Source organism: Neomonachus schauinslandi, chromosome 3, assembly GCF_002201575.2.
Source record: "Neomonachus schauinslandi chromosome 3, ASM220157v2, whole genome shotgun sequence".
In the NCBI taxonomy this organism is placed as follows: Eukaryota; Metazoa; Chordata; class Mammalia; order Carnivora; family Phocidae; genus Neomonachus; species Neomonachus schauinslandi.
Genome location: NC_058405.1, coordinates 171,239,553 through 171,260,198, shown reverse-complemented (window position 1 = coordinate 171,260,198; position 20,646 = coordinate 171,239,553). Strand labels below are relative to the sequence as shown.

The 20,646-nt window shown below is 36.0% G+C and overlaps 1 protein-coding gene across 1 annotated transcript in view; it reads left to right on the top strand.

Annotated features, from left to right (window-relative positions):
• The window catches only part of ABCA12 (ATP binding cassette subfamily A member 12), a 168,926-nt gene that overhangs the window by 102,502 nt on the left and 45,778 nt on the right, over window positions 1-20,646 (top strand). The window contains 8 exon segments of the mRNA XM_044913734.1: window positions 1,676-1,795; window positions 5,179-5,269; window positions 7,453-7,632; window positions 8,193-8,508; window positions 11,471-11,585; window positions 17,528-17,857; window positions 18,926-18,995; window positions 19,084-19,218. Coding sequence (XP_044769669.1) covers window positions 1,676-1,795; window positions 5,179-5,269; window positions 7,453-7,632; window positions 8,193-8,508; window positions 11,471-11,585; window positions 17,528-17,857; window positions 18,926-18,995; window positions 19,084-19,218 — 1,357 coding nt within the window.

The window sequence follows — 20,646 nt, the reverse complement described above, 5'->3', positions numbered from 1 at the left end:
GAAGATTTTTCTATAACTGGTATCTAATTTTCAAAGTGTATAAAAATAATGGCACTAGAAAAAATAATACTGGGGCATTATATAACTAGTTTGAACAAAAACAATCCTGGGGCACCTGGGTGACTCAGTCATTAAGCGTCTGCCTTTGGCTCAGGTCGTGATCCCAGGGTCCTGGGATTGAGCCCCGCTTCAGGCTCCCTGCTCTGCGGGAAGCCTGCTTCTCCCTCTCCCACTCCTCCTGCTTGTGTTCCCTCTCTTGCTATCTCTCTCTCTCTGTCAAATAAATAAATAAAATCTTAAAAAAAAATCTCTAAATTATAAATTGGCTTCGTATTAGATTGTACAATTCAACATGTTATGTTTATGTAAGAGATAGAGGTTGAGAAAGACAACATTATTCATAGTAACTATACTTAATATCTACCTAATTTAATCATAATTACATTTCTCTCCAACTTTTAAAGTTAGCTTTAATGATTTGAATTATTAACTTGCTACTTTTAAAATGACAGTGTGAAAGTAAAAAAAAAAAAAAGAAATCACTGTGCTTTACCATTACTTGGTCATTACACCACAGTTTTGGTGAATATAACATTATTTTAGGTCTATATAAAAATGGATATGAGTTCATCACTGGTTTCTAGAATGTTCTTTGTTTCTATTGTTTGCATTTTAATATCTTATTTGCTTTATTGGCTATACTTCTGTATAATTTTTGCATAAATGAAGTCATTACCTGCTTATTTCCTACGAGCAGTCATTTTTTGTCTTTCCTTTTTTTTGGTTCTCTTTTTCTCTCCCCTTGATCTTTTTCTTTTATGTAACTAATGATTTTTAGCATTCAAGGATGTGTTTTTTCCATAATTTATACACATTTCTCTAATTCTTTATAGGTTATTATGCTATACATACATTCATATGCAGAATTTTTTGTCATTGTTTGCATTATTAAAATGAGGTTACATTATAATGCTTTTCTACGTATTGCTTTACTCACACAACAATACCTTGTGGAAATTCTTCCAACTCAATTGGTATAGTTTAATTCATTCTTTTTGAAAATTGCAAACTTTTTCATACCATAGAATTTACTCAGCCAATCCTCAATTGTTGGGCATTCATTTTGTTTCCAGTGTTTCCTTTTTATTTTTTTGCTAAAGTAAATAATGTGACAACAAATACTCTCATGCATACTATTTATACGGTGGTATTTTTATTTCAATGAGATGACTGTTCAGGATTGAGGGATCGAGGAATAATGTATTTTATTTAAGGCTGTAACACATCCATTTCCACCAGCAGTATATGAAAGCATGCTTCCCATATTCTTGAACTACGGTGTTTCTGTAGTAGTAAAGTTAAATGTATTATTGGAAAAAGTGAATAACTTCTGGGAACTCCAGAAGGTGTATCTTCATTTTGACTGTAAATTCACTGTGGACAGCAAAGCAAACCCTACTCTTTCCAGAATTTTTAAAAGTGATCTTGACCCTATTAAAAGCTGCCATTTAAAAACTTCTGACCATGTGGGAAATTTCTGACACTATTTTTTTACTAACTCCACCTTTTAGAACTGTTTCTTAAAGCTACATAACAAAACAACCATAAGATCCCTTTTTGAAATATAGGAAAAATAATAATGGCCCAGATCTATTTTTGTTTCTTTGTCTTTTAGGCTAATGTAACTCTGAGGCAGCTGGCAGAACTAAGGGAGAAATCTCAAGAGTGGATGGATAACTCACCACTTTTCATGAATTCTTTCCACCTGTTAAACCAGACGATTCCCATGCTCCAGGTAGGAGACGGCTCGTTCTCTTTCATAGGCATTATAATTCTTTGAGATTTTAATCACTTCACTGTGGGAATGGGCAGATAGTAACTCAGAATCCATATTCAACATTTTAAATTGCCTGTCCTCTACAGAGAAAGTCTAAGACAGGATAACAGATCTGTCACTCACATTCAGAATCATCCTCATCTCCCGTGGTGCATCCTCTCTCTGTAATTCGGAGATAAGCCGTCTTACAGGTTGAATTTGAGGCATAAATAGTGACGTCAATCTTGTTTTCCAAAAATAAAATGGGGTAAAAACAACTTAAAATATGCGTATTTTATTTGTTCCTCCACTTTCAATTATTTTTTGCTATTTTAACAGAACCAGAGTTCCTATAATAGTAAAATTCTGGAAAAGAACATTAAATCTGGGGAGTTCTTTGGTTGAAACATGACACTCTAGGTTAAAGTTTTGACAATGCAACTCAAATACAATGCACCCTGGTTAAAAGGTGTAATTGGCAATTCTTGCAAAAGATGCGGGGTTTTCAGAAGATGATGAAAATAATGTGGGGAAATGGTCCAGTCACAAACAGAGCTGTTGACGACTAAGGATGGAACAGCAGAGCCAGACCAGTTACCAGCTAGAGAAGAGAAAACTGGCAGGAAGGAAGGTGACACAGGAACTTCAAGAGAGAATGGCTTGCATATCAAAGTATTGAGAGAGGCCCAAGGAAGATTGATGGAGAGCTAAAATATATTTGCCCCCCTCCCCAAAAAGGCCTTCTTATAATCATGCTCAAGAAGCTGAACATAGAATAAAGGATTTGTAGCACACAACTTTGTCAGAAAAATTACACCCAAAAGATGCTTTGCTCAGTCTTTGTTTTGATTAACAATTAGCGCATAGTTACAATTACAGTCTGGCTTTTATTATAAATAATTTATAAAGTTTATATTATTATATTATAAATAATAAAATACGTATCTGAAACATATATTTAATAATTTAATTAATATTAAAAAGTAACTTTCATCAAACATCTTCCCCACAATTTACTATTAAATTTGGTTCTAATTTTAAGTGGCCTCTTTTTTTTTTTTTTGGATGAATCTTATGTAACAAAGACCATTTGAGTAGTACATTATTGACATATATATTTTCCTAAATGGAAGATTGCTTCTTTTTTCCTAAAACTTTTTTTCTGTGGAGCAGAAAAAAAAAAAACCCTACACATATGATTTCATTAAGGAAAGTTTTGTTGGCAAAAGCAATGAATGAACAAAGGACATGATCTATATACCATGTCCATAAAGGGGCCATCATCTAATGGAAGCAACTTTATTCTGTTCTAGACCAAAATAAATCCTTATTCTAAGTTATTGAGGACAAACTTATTTCTACAAATGTACACAGAATTTGAAATTTAAAGCTTTTAGCATCACACCTGGCTTTGCCAAAGTGAACCTCTAGGAAAAGGTGTAAGACACTCGATCTACAGTTTATGAATCTCTAAAAGGAGTATCTTGATAGCCACTGCATAGATTTGTGAGGATCATACGTGTGGAAGCATGTAAAAATAGTATTACGTATCCTAGGACTGATTGCAAAAGGAGTGGTGGGAGAATGGCCATACTGCTCAGTGGATCATCTCTGAATTGCAACTGATACAGTGCTTTGTTTACTACTAATGCTCTGATTCAGTTTTTCCCTGACTCACAAATTACTTCCTGGTAAATAGTGAGACTTTAAAGGACTTGGGTAGCGTGGTATGAGCTGTGTCATAGCCATTGGTCTACATGCTGCCAACTACTCTTAGACCCCTCAGCACCTATGGACTTAGCGAATTAATTCTACTGTATATGTGCTCTGTTAATACATATTATTCTTAATCATGTATCTCCATGATAACAAAACTGAAGATCTTGGTAGGAAGACAGAATAATAAGAGGTACTGACTTGTCCTCTAAAGGGAAAACCAACTTAAGCCTGGCTCACATAAAAACTAGCCCATGGGGCGCCTGGGTGGCTCAGTCGTTAAGCATCTGCCTTTGGCTCAGGTCATGATCCCAGGGTCCTGGGATCGAGTCCCACATCGGGCTCCCTCCTCGGCGGGAAGCCTGCTTCTCCCTCTCCCACTCCCCTTGCTTGTGTTCCTGCTCTCGCTGTCTCTGTCTCTGTCAAATAAATAAATAAAATCTTTAAAAAAAAAAAAAAACTAGCCCATGAATTAACACATAAGATAAACATTTTTTTAATCAAGTTGAATTCTCTGCCTTCAACTTTCTCCTTGGCCCTTACTAATTTTGTGTCCTTAGGGGACCTCAAGGTGTTATGGAAAACTGTGCAAGAAAATTAAGGTAAACTGTATTAGACAGTGCCCAGTACACAGTAACATCTCAGTGTTACCTAGTTGTACTTCTACAGTGGTAGAAGCTATGTCTCCTAATTTGAAAGATAGCTGTAACAGTCTTTATATGTCAAAGCATTTATGCTTTTTAAAAATTTTTCAGTCTTTCCATGGATATAGAGTAATTTAAAGTTTTATCATCAGTTCATTTTTCTATATTCACATAATTGTGCTTTTTACAATATAAAATGATGTTATAGCAATTTACATTTGACTGTTCTGATAAGATGAGTCATTCATCCCTGCTTTACAGAAAAGTAACATGAAGCTGGAAAAAACCGAGTGCTTGCTGAGAGCCCATAGCTCGCTAGGAAGTAGTAGAAGTAGGGTACCAAACAACTGTGATATGAAATTCCATGTAGACATCACAATTTTTTTAAAGATTTTATTTATTTATTTGACAGAGAGAGATAGACAGTGAGAGAGGGAATACAAGCAGGGGGGGAGTGGGAGAGGGAGAGCAGGCTTCCTGCCAAGCAGGGAGCCTGATGCGGGGCTCGAATCCCAGGAACCTGGGATCATGACCTGAGCCGAAGGCAGACACTTAACGACTTGAGCCACCTAGGCACCCCTAGATATCACAATTTTTAAAAGTTGTTTTAGTTTGTTGCAGTTGAACAAAATTCAACTATGAAATTCAACCACTATAATTGTGCACAGCATATATCAAAAAACAAATGATGTGATAGCCATGGGTAAACTGACTGTTATGTTGAATATAGTTTCTTACTGTTGATAATTGGAGTCAGATCTGGTTACTTTAGCATGCTGACCAATTTGTGTCTATAGATAAGAAAAACCCAGCCTTTCTAGTCATTAGCAGCTGTATACCTTCTCTTTCTTTCTCAAGGATTTGTATGTGAGCACTACTTGGTGATGCATTGATAATGCGGAGTGGTGGTTACTTCATTTCACTGCAGGTATTATTAGAGAGACAATGATTAGATGTGTTTTCTTCTTGTATTAAAACTGATTCCCTATTATTATTTGTTAGAATACTCTAAGGAACCCCTTTGTGCAAGTTTTTGTGAAATTCTCTGTGGGACTCGATGCTGTTGAACTATTGAAACAGATAGATGAACTCGGTAAGTCCAGATTCACAAAACTTTTGTTCACTAGTCATGTCAAAAATGGGAAAAGCATGGTTGCATTTGAAAACTTTTTGTTTTCTTCTGTATTTGATTTTTAGCTAGTTATTCTAAGTAGAATCCTGGATATATCTATCCATCTTTTCCCCAGATAGTTGTATAATTATAAGTAGTAATAGCTGTTTGGATACCCAGTATCTGCAGTTAGTTTCAACAATTACATACTTCATGTAAATGCAGCTTTTCCTACAATCATTGGTAGGTTGCTAGGTTGCTAGAAATAAGAGGACACTTTTTTTTTTTTTGATAACTTGATGAAAAGCAGATCCTTAAGGACAAAGAAAGATGAAATGGTTTATGTCTGGCCATATTCAACATTTTATCTCCACGGGCCTCAGTTACCACTTTGACTAACCCAGAATGTACCTGGAAGAAGTTATTGAGTTAGCAAAAGCAAAACAAAGCAATGAAGAGACTCAAAAGAAAATAAACTTAAATCAGTATTCAAGGTTGGATCCTCCTCTCATGGTCATTTAAAAGGAACAGGCAAAGAGAATCAAAGGAAGCTGTCTGAACTTATGCATTCCCTCTGCCACATCCCCACTTTCAACCTAAGGGATGCAAGACATCTAATTCAGTCTGTGTCTGATTCACTGTTGCTATGCAACCACAAGGATGAGGAAGGGATTGAGAGCATCTGAATTTGGCTGCAGTAGAGCAAGTGCCCCTCCTCCTCCCTGGTGCTACTGGGACAGAAGTGACATGGGTTGTAAACCCGTAGGGAAGAATTATATTTACATTTGTCTTGTATATAGTTGTGTGCACTTTATGATAGTTGACTGAATTTGATTAAAGAAAGATATTAGTGGATTTATTCTCTACAAGTATCATTTGGTTAAGCAACCATTTGATCAAAATATCAGAAATATACTACAAAGTTCTTATATGAGTTTTATCTTCCTAACTTTAAATATAGGAGGGGAGTTCTAGAATTTAAAATTAGACTAAAATGAATGTAGCAGTGAGACTTGATGTTCCTATAATTGTATATATAACTTGGTATCTAAGAGTTTATATAGTTTGAACTGAGGGAGCACTGACCCTCATAGCTCTTCTTCAATCCTCTGGACCAGCATGTCTAAGGAATCCCTGGTGGTGTGATTTCCAATGGCCGCTGGAGGCCACTGTTTTACCACAACCACAGTTTTACCCCTCCCCCATCAAGGTCTATATCAAACAAACCATTTCACTTTAAATTCTAATGAGAAATGCACTTAGTAAGTTGCCCTCTGTGAGAAATTAAGTCTTACATTGGACTGTGGAAGAGTCATGTTTGGGTTTTGTGAGGAGGGATTTATGATACTCACAATATTCTTGGTATTCATGATGATTGAGTCAGTGAAAATTTAATTGGCCAAGTGATTTATTAACTTGCAATTTCATATTTACCCTTTGTCTCGGTTGACTTCCTCATAAGGAATCATGAAATTGAAGAGCAATTAAATCCTCTTTCTTCCAGAGTAATGACCTGAAATAAAATCTTGATCATTTTGTCTAGATTAGCACAGATATCAATAGAAATAACTCACATGAGATGTTAAATCAAACAGTTTTAAAAAGTTGTCTACTCTGTGGCATAGATTCTCAGTCTCCTAAGAAATGATTCTGTAGCACACCTTATTGAATGATATAGTTTATTTGTTCTACACATTCTACATAGATTTTCCTTTGTTTAAATTCTTACATTCACATTCCCTGAACAAAGTAAGTGTGTCCATTTATTGGAAACTTTCATCTCTAGTTTTCTTCCTGACTATATGTAGATGTATTTTTTTAAATTATTCACCTTTAGTCACTGGTTAACTAAATTGTAGCAGAATATACTTTTAAGTTGGCTTGTATCACTCTTTGAACTTGGGTCTCCTTTATTGGTACTAGCTCAAAGTTCTCTTCAATGAATATTTGCACACCTGGACACATTTTCCCAGGTGTTACTAGATATTTTTATTACCAGATATTTTAGAATAAATTCTAGTAAATTCTACAACTTCCTATTACTCAATCTCGTATAATGGTAAGTACTGACTCAAAAGTCAGTATTTTGTCTCATTACTACTAGAAACAACATTACAATACAACATTATAATATATATTTTGTCTGTTTTGCTTTGCTTTTTTAGATATTCTAAGACTGAAATTAGAAAACAGCATTGACATCATTGATCAGCTCAACACACTATCTTCCCTGACAGTAAATATTTCCTCCTGTGTATTATATGACCGTATTCAGGCAGCAAAAAGCATAGATGAAATGGAGAGAGAGGCCAAAAGGCTTTACAAAAGCAATGAACTCTTTGGAAGTAAGTGTTATTCTACTAGAGTTTGAGCTTCTCTTTGTACTAAAATTGGCCAAATTCTTCCCTTACCCCTTTCATCAAGAACTCAGGAAAGTAGTCTGGACAGGGGGAGGGTCACTGTTCCCTCTGATGTCCTTAGAAATGAAAACCTTTCATGTAGTCAACCTACTATATTGTCTGACAAGATTTCCACAAATGTGTGATTTTGTTGGCATGGTTAAAATGAAGACTGAAATGGATTACATAGTTACAGGGTGAAGTTGAGTCCATAATCAGTCAAGATTATTCATTTTATTGTGTTTTTTTTTTATTTTAGTAAGTGGCTTAGAGTGATATATTTAATCTGGCCACTTAGTTTGTAATTATATTCTCAAACTCCTGCTTTGAATCTCTGAAGTTGTCACTTCCAATTAGCCATCTTTTCTGTAAATTAGGAGCCTGAATTTACTGTCACATTACAAACTCAATTGCCTGTTTGGCTGCCCCGTAAGTATACCCTCCAAACAATGAATAATGCCAACCATAAAATAACCTTTCTGCTGTTGTTGCCATTTTATTTTTAGGTGTTATTTTTAAGCTTCCTTCTAACAGAAGCCGGCACAGAGGCTATGACTCTGAAGATGTATCTCTTCCTCCTGTCATAAAATATACCATCCGCATGAGTCTCAAGACTGCACAGACCACAAGAAGCATAAGGACCAAGATTTGGGCCCCGGGGCCACACAATTCTCCATCACATAACCAGATCTATGGCAGGGCTTTTGTTTACTTACAGGATAGTATTGAGAGAGCAATCATTGAATTGCAGACTGGAAGAAACTCCCAGGAAGTAGCCGTCCAGGTCCAGGCAATTCCATATCCCTGCTACATGAAAGACAAGTAAGTCTGGGTGGCTGGAGCCCCTTTTAATAGCCAACCACTTTTTTGAGAACTCATTTATGCATATTCATTCACATGGATCAAGTGAAAAAGATCTCTTTCACGAAATTTTTGTCAAATGCTTGTTTCCACGAAAGGGTCCACACCACAGGGCACAGCTCCACTGCAGCTGCTCATTGTTACCAAAATGATGGTCAAGTCCTTACCAAATGATTCAGGTTTTCTTAATCATAACCCTTAGCTTTCCAAGGACTATGGCCCTTGAATCAGGAGAATTCAGACTTGAGTGCAGGGCTGCACGATTCGAATGCTACCCACTCTCTACTGGTCTTCCCTTTCTCTAAACAAGACAATCTTAACATCTCTTCCAACTCTCAAATTTTATTAAAAATCTATAAGTACATGGCCAACCTTAAGGAAGAATTTTGATAAAACACATCATTGATCTCTAAGATAAGTATTATGCTATCTAAACCTATGTTACGCACTACCAATCCACTTGCTAGGAATCTTCATCTAAAATGGTTTGCTGGGGCGCCTGGGTGGTTCAGTCAGTTAAGCATCTGCCTTCAGCTCAGGTCATGATCTCAGGGTTCTGGGATTGAGCCCCGCCTTGCTGCTCAGCAGGGAGAACTGCTTCTCCCTCAGCCTCTCCCCCTGTTCCTGCTTTCTCTCTCTCTCAAATAAATAAAATCTTTAAAAAATAAACAAAAATAAATAAAATGATTTGCTAAATGGATAAAAAATGCAAAGACCATGTTTTAGACAACTGAATTTGAATGGTCAAGAAATCTGCCAGTCAAGTAGCAGTGACTGACTCCTCCACTCTGACCATAGTCAGGCTCATCCTCCTACGTAAAAGCTGGAGGCTGAATATTACTTTAAAGAAATTGCACTGGTTATCCAGCCCAATTACTGCAGTTTATATACAATTCAGATGGTTCTGGACTTTTTTTTTTTTCTCCATTTTTCTTTCTATCAATGCGTCTGTCTCCTTTGGCTGCTTCAAGAGCTCTAGATGAAATGAGGTCATGTAACCCTCTGTGTGGCAGTGATACAGGGAGACGGATGAGGATTCCATCCGTGGGTTGTCAAGGTTAGCTGCGTGTTGTGGAGGCCAGTCAGTTTCTTGCAGCCTGAACTGTGTGTGAACTGCAGTGGCTTGCATGAATAGCAATGACCTGTGGGTTCAATTAAAAGAAAATTCTCATCTATTTTCCTGCTCATCTTTTTCCCCTTGTAAATTTTGGTACCTAGGATGGTGGGTGCCTGGATTTTCTTTTTTAAGAAGAAAAGTAAACTGTACTCTACCTTCTTCTTGGGAGAATATGATCATAGTATCTTCCATATACATATAAATTCTTTATTGCATACAAAGTGCTCCCACATATATTATTTCCTTTGTTCTACCCAACAACCTCAGTAAGGTAAGCAGGAGCAGTATCATTAACCATATTTTCCTGATGAAAAAAACTGAAATCCAAAAGGGTTAAGTAACATGTCCAAAGTTGAATAGCTAGTACCTTACTGGTCCTTCAGCTAGGAGACCAGCATTTTCTCCTTATATTAAACCAAACCAATCTTAAAATACACAATCACTTGGAAGAAACATTTCAGGGGATATGTTATTAATTAATGAGCGCCTTTGCCTAATTCTGGGGCCAGAAACACCATTAGGGCTGGACTTGAACCAAAAGAAAATTCATTCAACAAATATTGTTTAAGTGCCTACCCATGCCAGATAGTTTCCCAGGAATAAAAAAAATTGGATTTGACCCCAACCCTCACTCTTTCCTCATCCAAGAAAAAAGCCCAAATAACCCTCATATCTTTGATGGTGATACACTTCTGATGCTAAAGTTATAATGAATGATGGTGATGTCATGTTGCATTAATATTGGCATTTTTTATGAGGAACTTCAAGGTAATTCCTTAGCCTTACAGATTAAAAAGGAAATGGCCTTGGTACTGTTCTCCAAGTGAAAATGTCAGTGGAGCCTATTATGGAAAACAGGTCAATTTAGAGTTCCTCTCATTGAAAACTACTCATTTGCCTTACCCCATAGAAAGGTAGCTAGTGTCAGAACCATGATTCTCAAACTATGATCCCTGTACCAACAACATGGACATCACCTGGGAAATTGTTTAAAATGCAAATTCTTTATCCCACCCCAGATATATTAAATCAGAAGCTTATGGGCGAGGCTCAGAAATCTGTGTTTTAGTAAGCCCTTCAGGTGATTGTGATGCATGGTTAACTTTGAGAAACACTGCATTGGAACTTTCTGGTATCATAGGCAGACCACTCAGGAAATATATCTGGAGCCTGATGAAGCCTTCCAGTGACTGCCTAGTTTAGCACATTATCAGAAAAGACATTGCTATACTGTGTATGAAAGATCTCCTGGAGCATTATTTTGAGGAATCCACGTTCTTTGTTTGCATTTTAAATTGAATGCTTTGAGTTTTATTTTATTTCATTTTGGGAAATTTAGTTTAATAATAACTATGAGCTTCTAAAGAGTAGATAAATACAGTAATTTGGGAAGATATAGCTTTTAGCTAGATAAACCAATCATCATCTAATTTTATATCTGCCTTTTAGATAAGAATTTTGTTTAGACAGAAGGGTTTTGAGCTTTGCAATTATATCTATGTAATAATTATTTTCCTAGACAGGACATACTCAAACACGCTCTAAACAATATGGTAATTTTATCTAACAATCCAGAGCTGTTTTTCACTTTTGCAACATTACAGCAAGAAAATCATGGGCGTGTTAAGTGTTAAGTCAGCTTCACACTTCATAAATAAAGGAGCAATATTAATGACTATTCTCAATTTCAAAACAGGAGTATAATTCACTGTAAGAGAGGATGTGTTCTTTATATATTACAATCTGCACAGATGATACTCATTTGGGTCCCTGAATTTTTGTTTTTATGTTTCTGTTTTTTTACAGCTTCCTAACCAGTGTCTCTTATTCTCTTCCAATTGTGCTCATGGTTGCCTGGGTTGTATTTATAGCCGCATTTGTAAAAAAGCTTGTTTATGAGAAAGATCTCCGGCTTCATGAGGTATGTCGAGAATCTCCTCTTATTATGAGTAAGATCTATTTGTGTAATAATTACTATGATTTTCATCATGCCTATACAAACTCAGAAAGCCTGACCCATTCCTCATGAATTTAAAAAGAAAAATATTTTATGAATCATAAAGGCAGCTGATATGGCAATACTCTGTTTTCTCACAAAGTTATATAGAATTCATTTTATAAGTGCCTCTAGAAAATGAAATATAAATAATTCTGAATAAAATCTGAGTACAATTTATGATCCTGACAGTAATTTTGTCCAAGAAGTTCCTATAGGACTTAGGATCTAATGCAGGAAGTTTAAATAATAACTAGTAAGGCAGGAAGACTGTTGGCATGGTAACTAAATGAGTCCAAATGAAAATAGATACAGATATATGGACATAGATGCAGACGTAGTCATGGACAGACAGATGGCTTGTTTCAGCTCTCATGAAGCAAATTCTCTTTCCAGCATACCTCGTCTTCTCAATTATCTTCTCCTCTATCTTCCACTGATTCATGATTTATAGCAACTAAGAATTTTATGTTATGCTACTGACTAGGTGAATAATATAATGATGAAAGACAGGACCTGGGATGTAAAGCATGATCTCTTCTGGAGCATGTTCCTCATCATTATCTCCAAATCCCAAATATCTTACTTCTTTTTAGAATTTATGAAACAGCATTGTGTGATTTGGGGATTGTATTGGAATAAGAACTATGTTATCTGCCCATCCTGTAATGAGTCCATTCTTACACTCACTCATGGAGCAAAAAGAAAGCAGAAACACTTCAAAACTGGGGCACAATAATTATTGCAAGGCCTGGCTGACAACCTGACATAATGAGGTTAGAGTAACCTGTTAGCCCACTTGCGCTTTCCAGACTGACTTTGCCAATGCTTCCAGGCAATTGATTCTTTCTCCTCACGAGGTACAAATTACTGCTTCATGTTTCTGTGAGCTCAGCATCAGGCTTCCAGGGGTGTCCTAGGGTTTGAACCTATACTTCTTACCTTTTCTATTTGAATTCTGGTTGATCCTCACAGCTGCATTTTTTGTATTTCAGTTATAATTTGGTAAACCTCTCATCAACTGGTTTGAGTTCTGTTGTATTCAGGACTCTGTGCAATGCTTTCTTAATTCCAATTTAGAAACTTGAATCCATGCCCTAAACCAGAATTTTGGTTGCAAGCACCTACCTTATGTTTCTCTTTCAGGTTCCTGGTACTCAGAAGTGAATCTTCACAGATTAAAGGGAAACTTTAAAGTTGAAAACTGTGATAGAAATTGAGTTCTTTTCCACTTCAAAATAAATATCTACCTTAAAAATAGTATTTGTAGTAGAAACACACAGTAAATATAAGTATTATATTGTGTATATGTTATACACACACTGTATTATTTTGTGTTTGAAGATGTTGCTCTTTGAGTGCATCTATGGATGCCACAAAAATATCAAAGAATAATGAAGAGTTCTTTCTTAATTGAAGACATGAAAGACATACTTTTAATGATGATCCAATTTCTGTTTGGTAGCTTTGTGTCTTCATTTTGCATGCATCTACTTTCAAAATTTAACTACCTGATCTTGGGGGTCAAAGTCCTATAGTACAAGATCACCGAACGTGGAATCAGAGAATTGGGCTTTGAGTCTTCCAGTTCCACTTGGGCTCAATCCATTAAACTTTCTAAGTCTTACTATCTAGACTTAATTCAGCAATACATTTCCAGAATGTGGCTCTCTCATTGCCACAACAAGAAAGGCATTCAATCATCCATATTTTATCAGTTCTAAGGTCAAGATTTTTTTCCTTGCTTCTTAAAGCCTCTGAAATTGGGATGCATTTGATAAGGTGTCATCATTTATTTGGTGGTGATTTTTCTTTCTTGCTGCCATGTCAAATAATGGCATGTCTTAAAATCAGCAGCATCCTGGGCGCCTGGGTGGCTCAGTCGTTAAGCGTCTGCCTTCGGCTCAGGTCATGATCCCAGGGTCCTGGGATCGAGTCCCACATCGGGCTCCCTCCTCAAGGGGAAGCCTGCTTCTCCCTCTCCCACTCCCGCTGCTTGTGTTCCTGCTCTCTCTATCTCTGTCTCTGTCAAATAAATAAATAAAATCTTTAAAAAAAAATCAGCAGCATCCTAAATTCAAAGGAGTTTAGTCTATTTGTGAGATGAATTGATGGAACTGGGACTGGAATAAGTGGAATATTCTCAATGCCTCCTGCTCAGCCTTCCTGTACTGCCCATGGTTCTCATCTTCCCTCCTCCTTTTTAAAAGTGAAAAAGCTAAGCCCACTGAGAGGTGACTTGCTGAAAACTGCAGAGCTAGTTAGTGGTAGATCTAGGTCTGGAACTCGAATGTCTTGACTTTCAACCAATCCTTTTCCACAGTATAGCTGCTTTCCCTCTCACAATCTTATTTTGGTAGCATAGACCCTTAAAGACTTTTGAAGATGATGATGGAAAATCTGTTAGTTTCCCAGAGACTCAAAATCACTTTTAATACCATCATCTTAATAGTCACTAAGTTCTAAAGCTTTTAATTCTCTACATCCTTCTCATTCCAATTAAATTTTTTAAAAAAAGGTTAAAAAAATTACATTTTTCCTTCTGTAACTGTTCTTAAATCTGGGCAGGAAAACCAAGTTAGTTGCTATTTCAGTGAAGCCATTAATCCTTGACCTTGTTATAGTATGACTCCAGTTAATTCCTTTAACTTGTTAAAGGAATTAGCACAAATATTAATGCCCAATAAGTTTGTCGATGAAATTAAGCCTGTAGTTAAAAAAAAACCAAACTATTTTGAAATGACTTTCAGTTGGGTTTTGTTCTGTGTTCCTTGTTTTTAACAATTAAAATATTAAAGCTATACAAAAAATTGATTTACAACACACAGAAAAATACTTTTTGACATTATTTTCTTGATTTATGAGTTAGCTTCTAATGTAAGTCATTTATGGGGATTCCAATGCTTATATTCAGCTGGGACAAAATTTGGAGGTGTTCTTTCTCAGTTCATAGATAATCTAAAATATCTGTGGTCTGGAGAGATGTTACCAAGAATTATGTAAGGGATTTTAGTCCTTTGGTGTTTCACTTTAGACAATGTTTATGTCTCCTTGATAGACACTATCCATCATACTAGTGGGAATTTGGAACATTTCAGGTAGTGATCACAACATCCTTTATATCTTACTAAAAAGCAGTAATATAAATATCTAGTGTTAAGAAAAATTTTTTAGTTTAGGTATAAAATGGTATTATGCCTTATAAATTAGTGCTTGACATATATGAATATTTGTGATTTCTTTTCCTGAAAGCATTAATGTCAACCCCTGTGCATAAGTTTCTCTCTAATGTGGCAATACATTTATCCCAAATCTTACAGAATCTCTTCTCTTTATCTTCTGCCATAAACTGTAGTAAACTCTGACCACTGTGTAGAGGGGTTTTCCTTGAGCAACAGGTTATCAGATATTGATGAATTGCTTCAGGCAGGTTTGAGAGGCTTGAGACAGGTGATTCTTTGATTGCAAAGCTGGCACCTGACATATGTCACTCTGAGGAGCATCTAACGACATCCAGGAAAGCACAGCTGGACGTTCTCTGTGGGCCATCTTCCATCAGCAAGTTTGGTCTTGTTTATTATAACGAAGTTGGCCGTGAATCTGGATAATTTATGGATGACTTACATGCTCTCATTGCTCTTTCTCTTTATGAATAACAGCTGTTCTTCTCATGGCATAAAATCCTGAAGTTTAACACTGAAGTTCCATGCTAGAATGTTAAATAGTGAACACTTTTGGAGGCACCTAACTCAGTCTGCAAGACTGCAAGAAGCAGTGATCATTCTCCAACTTTACCATCGCTCAGGAAAAAGGAATCTGATCTCGAGTCTTGAAAATTTCAAAATTACAATGATAAACACCTTTAGTCTGGTCTTCAGATTTGCCAGATTATCTTTTAATAAGGCTATGAATGGAGAATTTTCTAGATATATAATATATATTATATATATGTATATATATATATATATATATATATATATATATGTATGTTTTGAAGCTATCAATTTTGGGGGAAGGAAAACATGTTTGTACACACCAAGACAGCTTTATTTCATGTCCTTGATAGTGTCCTAGATATTTTATATCCACCTTGTGAAATATGCTGACATTGTCTCCTACTGACATACACTGCTATTGGAGAGAAGATATTTTTCGTATAAGGCACATGAAATTAGGTGGTGAATATCAGCTTTGGAGTAGTTATATGGGTCCCATAACTCCCCAGTTAATTATAAACTCAGTTAAATCTCAAAACAAATAGGAAAGGCCAATAAAAAGAGCTAACGTGATCATGGTCATAATTGAATAGGCGAGTGTCTCTAAAATGCAGTCATCAAACATGACACAGTAATTTTCTCAAATGGGTTGGGGAGTAGAGAGAAAATTTCGAAAATAAGACCTGTGAGATATTTTCTCATACCGAAATGTAATTTTGTTTTCAATGATAGATGCATAGCAACTGGAAGAAACCTTCCATAGTGCATCTTCGCTGCATGCTGGTTTTTTTACTTTGACCCCCACTTCCATTCCTATGGAAACATAAGTTGAGTCTTTACCGCAAAGGGCGGAAGGCCTGGGAGGAGAGAAGCAGTAAGGAGGGAGGAAGGTGAGGAAGAGGACAAAGTTAAGAGGAAAAGTCACAGGCTTTTTCTCAGTGGTGATTAGCTTAAGGCCCACAGCTTAGACTGTTGGCAGTCAGGTGGCTGTTTCCCTGGCAACAAGAGGAGTAGCAGAGTTATCAAAATGTGATAAGTTGCAAAGGCAGAAAGTAAAATTCACTATTTTATGTGTAGAGCAAAAGATTCAGCACGTTCCTTTTTTTTTTTCTAGACAAGTTAGTTTTAAAGAAGGAGGACATTGAAAATCCTTGAATTTACCCAAAATACTGGATTATAAAGCTGTTAGTGGAGCTTTTCTTTTGTTCTTTTTTAAAATGGACTGTCAGATTCATAAGCTTAGCGTTAATCATGTATTGTTAAAACTAGAAACCAGGATATCAAGGTTCCCCCGAAGTGCAACATGTCACCAAATTCAAGACAGCTAAGATCCAGGGGAATTTAGATCTTTCAGAATCCCTTTGAGTTAATGGTCAAACACATCATGCTGGTCTGTTTTTCTGCCTTGGTGGAATGCCTTGGTCTCTAGGGATATCACTGAGTTATTAAAAAATATAAATTGAGAGAGAGGTATAGATGATCTCAGATACATGAGTTCATTTTGGGTGCATGAATGTCTTTTTGGAAAACAAAGATGACAAACCTGCCCTAAACTCCCAATGATCTTAAGGATGGGGAAGCTGTGCCAAAAGGCAGAAAGTCTCCCTTCAAAGTTTCCATGTTTTAATTCTTAGGAGTCAGGTTTATTCTCTTTCTCTCAGGAACAAGAGTACTGATTGTGTTGTCCATTAATGGAGCTTTATTATCTCAGTCCCTACACTGAATTTGAAATAAACCATGTTTTTCTATGAGCTTGAAATATTCATGACTGTACAAATGTCAAATTCATGTCGTAAAATTCTGCAGGAGACACCATAAATTTTGATGATCTATTCTAAACTAATTTAATCTGGATACATTAGTTAGATACCAGTTATGAAACGAAATTGGAAAAAAAAAAGAACCTCACCATCCAAATCATCCATTATACTGGGGCACTCTGAAAGCATATAATTTAAAATGGGCCGATATAAATGGTCATATTAATTTTACATAGCAAGCATGGACAAATCCTTGACTTACGAAAATCATTAAGATGCCTAGTTCCATATATATGAAGAGTCTCATGAGCATTTTGTCATGGTGCAGAAATAATTGCTATTTGAGAGAATATTGGCTCAAAAAGTGGCTAACGCTTTTTCCTTTTCGCAGTACATGAAGATGATGGGTGTGAATTCCTGCAGCCACTTTTTTGCCTGGCTTATAGAGAGTGTTGGATTTTTACTGGTGACCATCGTCATCCTCATCATTATACTCAAGTTTGGCAATATTCTCCCTAAAACAAATGGGTTCATTTTGTTCCTGTATTTTTCGGACTATAGCTTCTCAGTTATTGCCATGAGCTATCTCATCAGTGTCTTCTTTAATAACACCAACATTGCAGCCCTGATTGGATGCCTCATCTACATCATTGCCTTTTTTCCATTTATTGTTCTGATTACAGTTGAGGATGAGTTGAGCTATGTAATAAAAGTATTCATGGTGAGTCAACGGTCACAACTGAATGGCCAGGGTGTGATAAGAATTGATTCTTCTTATGTTTTTAGACTCTTAAACTGGAAGTTCACTTATCTAATTGAAAAGTTCTGTGATTGCAAAATAAGCTTAACTGTCCTAATGATAGTTTTTCTACATTGTTGTATACTGTACAAGCATAAGACAATGAAAAAGAGTTTTCTTAACAGCACTTCTGGTAAGAAATAATTTCTGAAGAAAGAATAGTTAAAATGTAATGTGTTACATTTTAAAGATCATCAAAAATCCTGACTTCTTCTCTGGTCCAATTCCTTAAATATCTTAAAACCTTTATTACTGGAGTTATTATCCTATATGAATAATTTTCATGGTTTTCTTAACATTCACTATTACTTACGGGGCATAAAGACAAATGCACTGACAGCATATAGTCTTTTCTGCCTGTTTCAATTCAGAAGTATTGAATTAATTTAAGAAATTTAATGAAATCATTAAAAATACTTTGAAATTTGGAAAGCAGAAAAATAAATCTCACTGAGAGTCATATTGAAACTTTGGTGTTTATGGAAATAGTGTTAAATAACTTTCATTTAACATTGACTGCTTTGGGTTAAAAGGACATTAAATTTCTAATGCGTTGCATTATAAGTATTCAATCAATTCATATTTTAGTATATTTTCACTCATAGTACTTCTGTTACCTGTAATCAATTTATGAAGTAAAAACATCCTCTGGCTCCTAATCATTTATTTGATTTTAGTCTTAACATTGCATTACCCTGTAATTTCCTATTTTATAAATTGCTAAGCAACATTTACCAAGTGTAGATATATATTTTGGATTTTTGACAAATATCTTCCAAGTTGTAATTTTTCTGCTTTTGTTTTCTGCTATTCCCTCTTCTCTTCCTTCAGAGTGGTAGCGGGCTTGCTAAGGGACCTCTGTATTTTTAAATACGCTTAGGGAGTTAGTGTCAATTTTACCTATATTAAGTGTCCAAAGTTTTAAGTATGTTTAGATCCCTCTTGTACAAAATCTATAAGAACTATCATTGCTGTTTATTTTCTTCACAGAGTCTGCTGTCCCCAACAGCATTCAGTTATGCAAGTCAGTACATTGCAAGATATGAGGAGCAAGGCATTGGTAGGCTCACTTCCTTTAAAACTGGATTTTGGCATTCACAACTGCAGTATGTCTCACAGAAGAATAAATATATGTGTTCACTTTTTAGGTCTTCAGTGGGAAAATATGTACAGTTCCCCAGTTCAGGATGACACCACCTCATTTGGCTGGCTGTGCTGTCTAATCCTAGCTGATTCTTTAATTTATTTCCTTATTGCTTGGTATGTCAGGAATGTGTTTCCAGGTATGAACATACTTCCAACATATTTTTCTATAGTTTTCATAACTATAAATCAGCTAATATATATTTTCTAATATTTGAGTTGCCATCCCAGAACTAACCATGATTTTCTAGGATGAGACAATGCACTGGTGAATTCTTTCTCTAATGTTCCTTTATTTTATTTTATTTTATTTTAATTTTATTATTTTTATTTAAATTTTAGTTGGTTAACAGACACTGCAATATTGGTTTCAGGAGTAGAATTCAGTGATTCATCACTTACATACAACACCCAGTGCTCATCCCAACAAGTGCCCTCCTTAATACCCATTGTCCATCTAGTCCATCCCCCACCCACCACCCTCTATCAACCCTCAGTTCGTTCTCTACTGTTAGGAGTCTCTTATGGTTTGCTTCCCTCTCTCCTTTTTTTTTTACCCCCTTCCCATATGTTCATCTGTTTTGTTTCTTAAATTCCACATGTGAGGGGCCCCTGGGTGGCTCAGTCATTAAGCGTCTGCCTTCAGCTCAGGTCATGATCCCAGGGTCCTGGGATCAAGCCCCGCATCGGGCTCCCTGCTCAGCAGGAAGCCTGCTTCTCCCTCTCCCCCTCTCCCTGCTTGTGTTCCTGCTCTCGCTGTGTCTCTGTCAAAAAAAAAATCTTTAAATTCCACATGTGAGTGATATCATATGGTCTTTGTCTTTCTCTGACTTATTTCACTTAGTATAATATACTGTAGCTGTATCCACATCATTGCATATGGCAAGATTTCATTCTTTATGATGGCTGAGTAATATTCCATTGTGTATGTGTACCACATCTTCTTTATCCATTCTTCAGTCGATGGACAATTAGACTCTCTCCATAGTTTGGCTGTCGTTGATAATCTGATGTTCCTTTAAAGGATGGAGTGGATTAAGAAGCATGGAATCCAGTCTTTTCAAATGGGCTTTTGACATGTGATAAAGCAAAAACCAGATCTCTTAATTCTAAGGAAAATTTACCAAATTCTAATGGAAAACAGTAGTTGGGTCCCCCATCCTAGGTCTCAAGTAGTCATCACTTTTAACATGCTTGGGAGCTTTTCCATTCAGCCTTATTGATATTTGTACATTTTCCTAATGTTCTAAATGAATAAAAGAGTATTGTTCCATTTATATAAAATTCCTATAAAAGACAAATATGTAAAGATGGAAAGCAAATCAGTGATTGTCTAGAACTTGGGGTAGAAGCAGGAGTTATCTGTAAATGGTCATGAGAAAATTTTTGAAGCTATAATGTATGGATGGTGGTTCTAATGCATGGATGGTGGTGATGGTTGCACAACTTTATATTTACTAAAAATCATCTACCCCTACACTTACTGTGATAAGTAAATTTTATGCCATATAATTATACCTTAATGAAGCTGTTTTTTAAAAAGAATAAAAGAGAGCTTATCTTTTTTT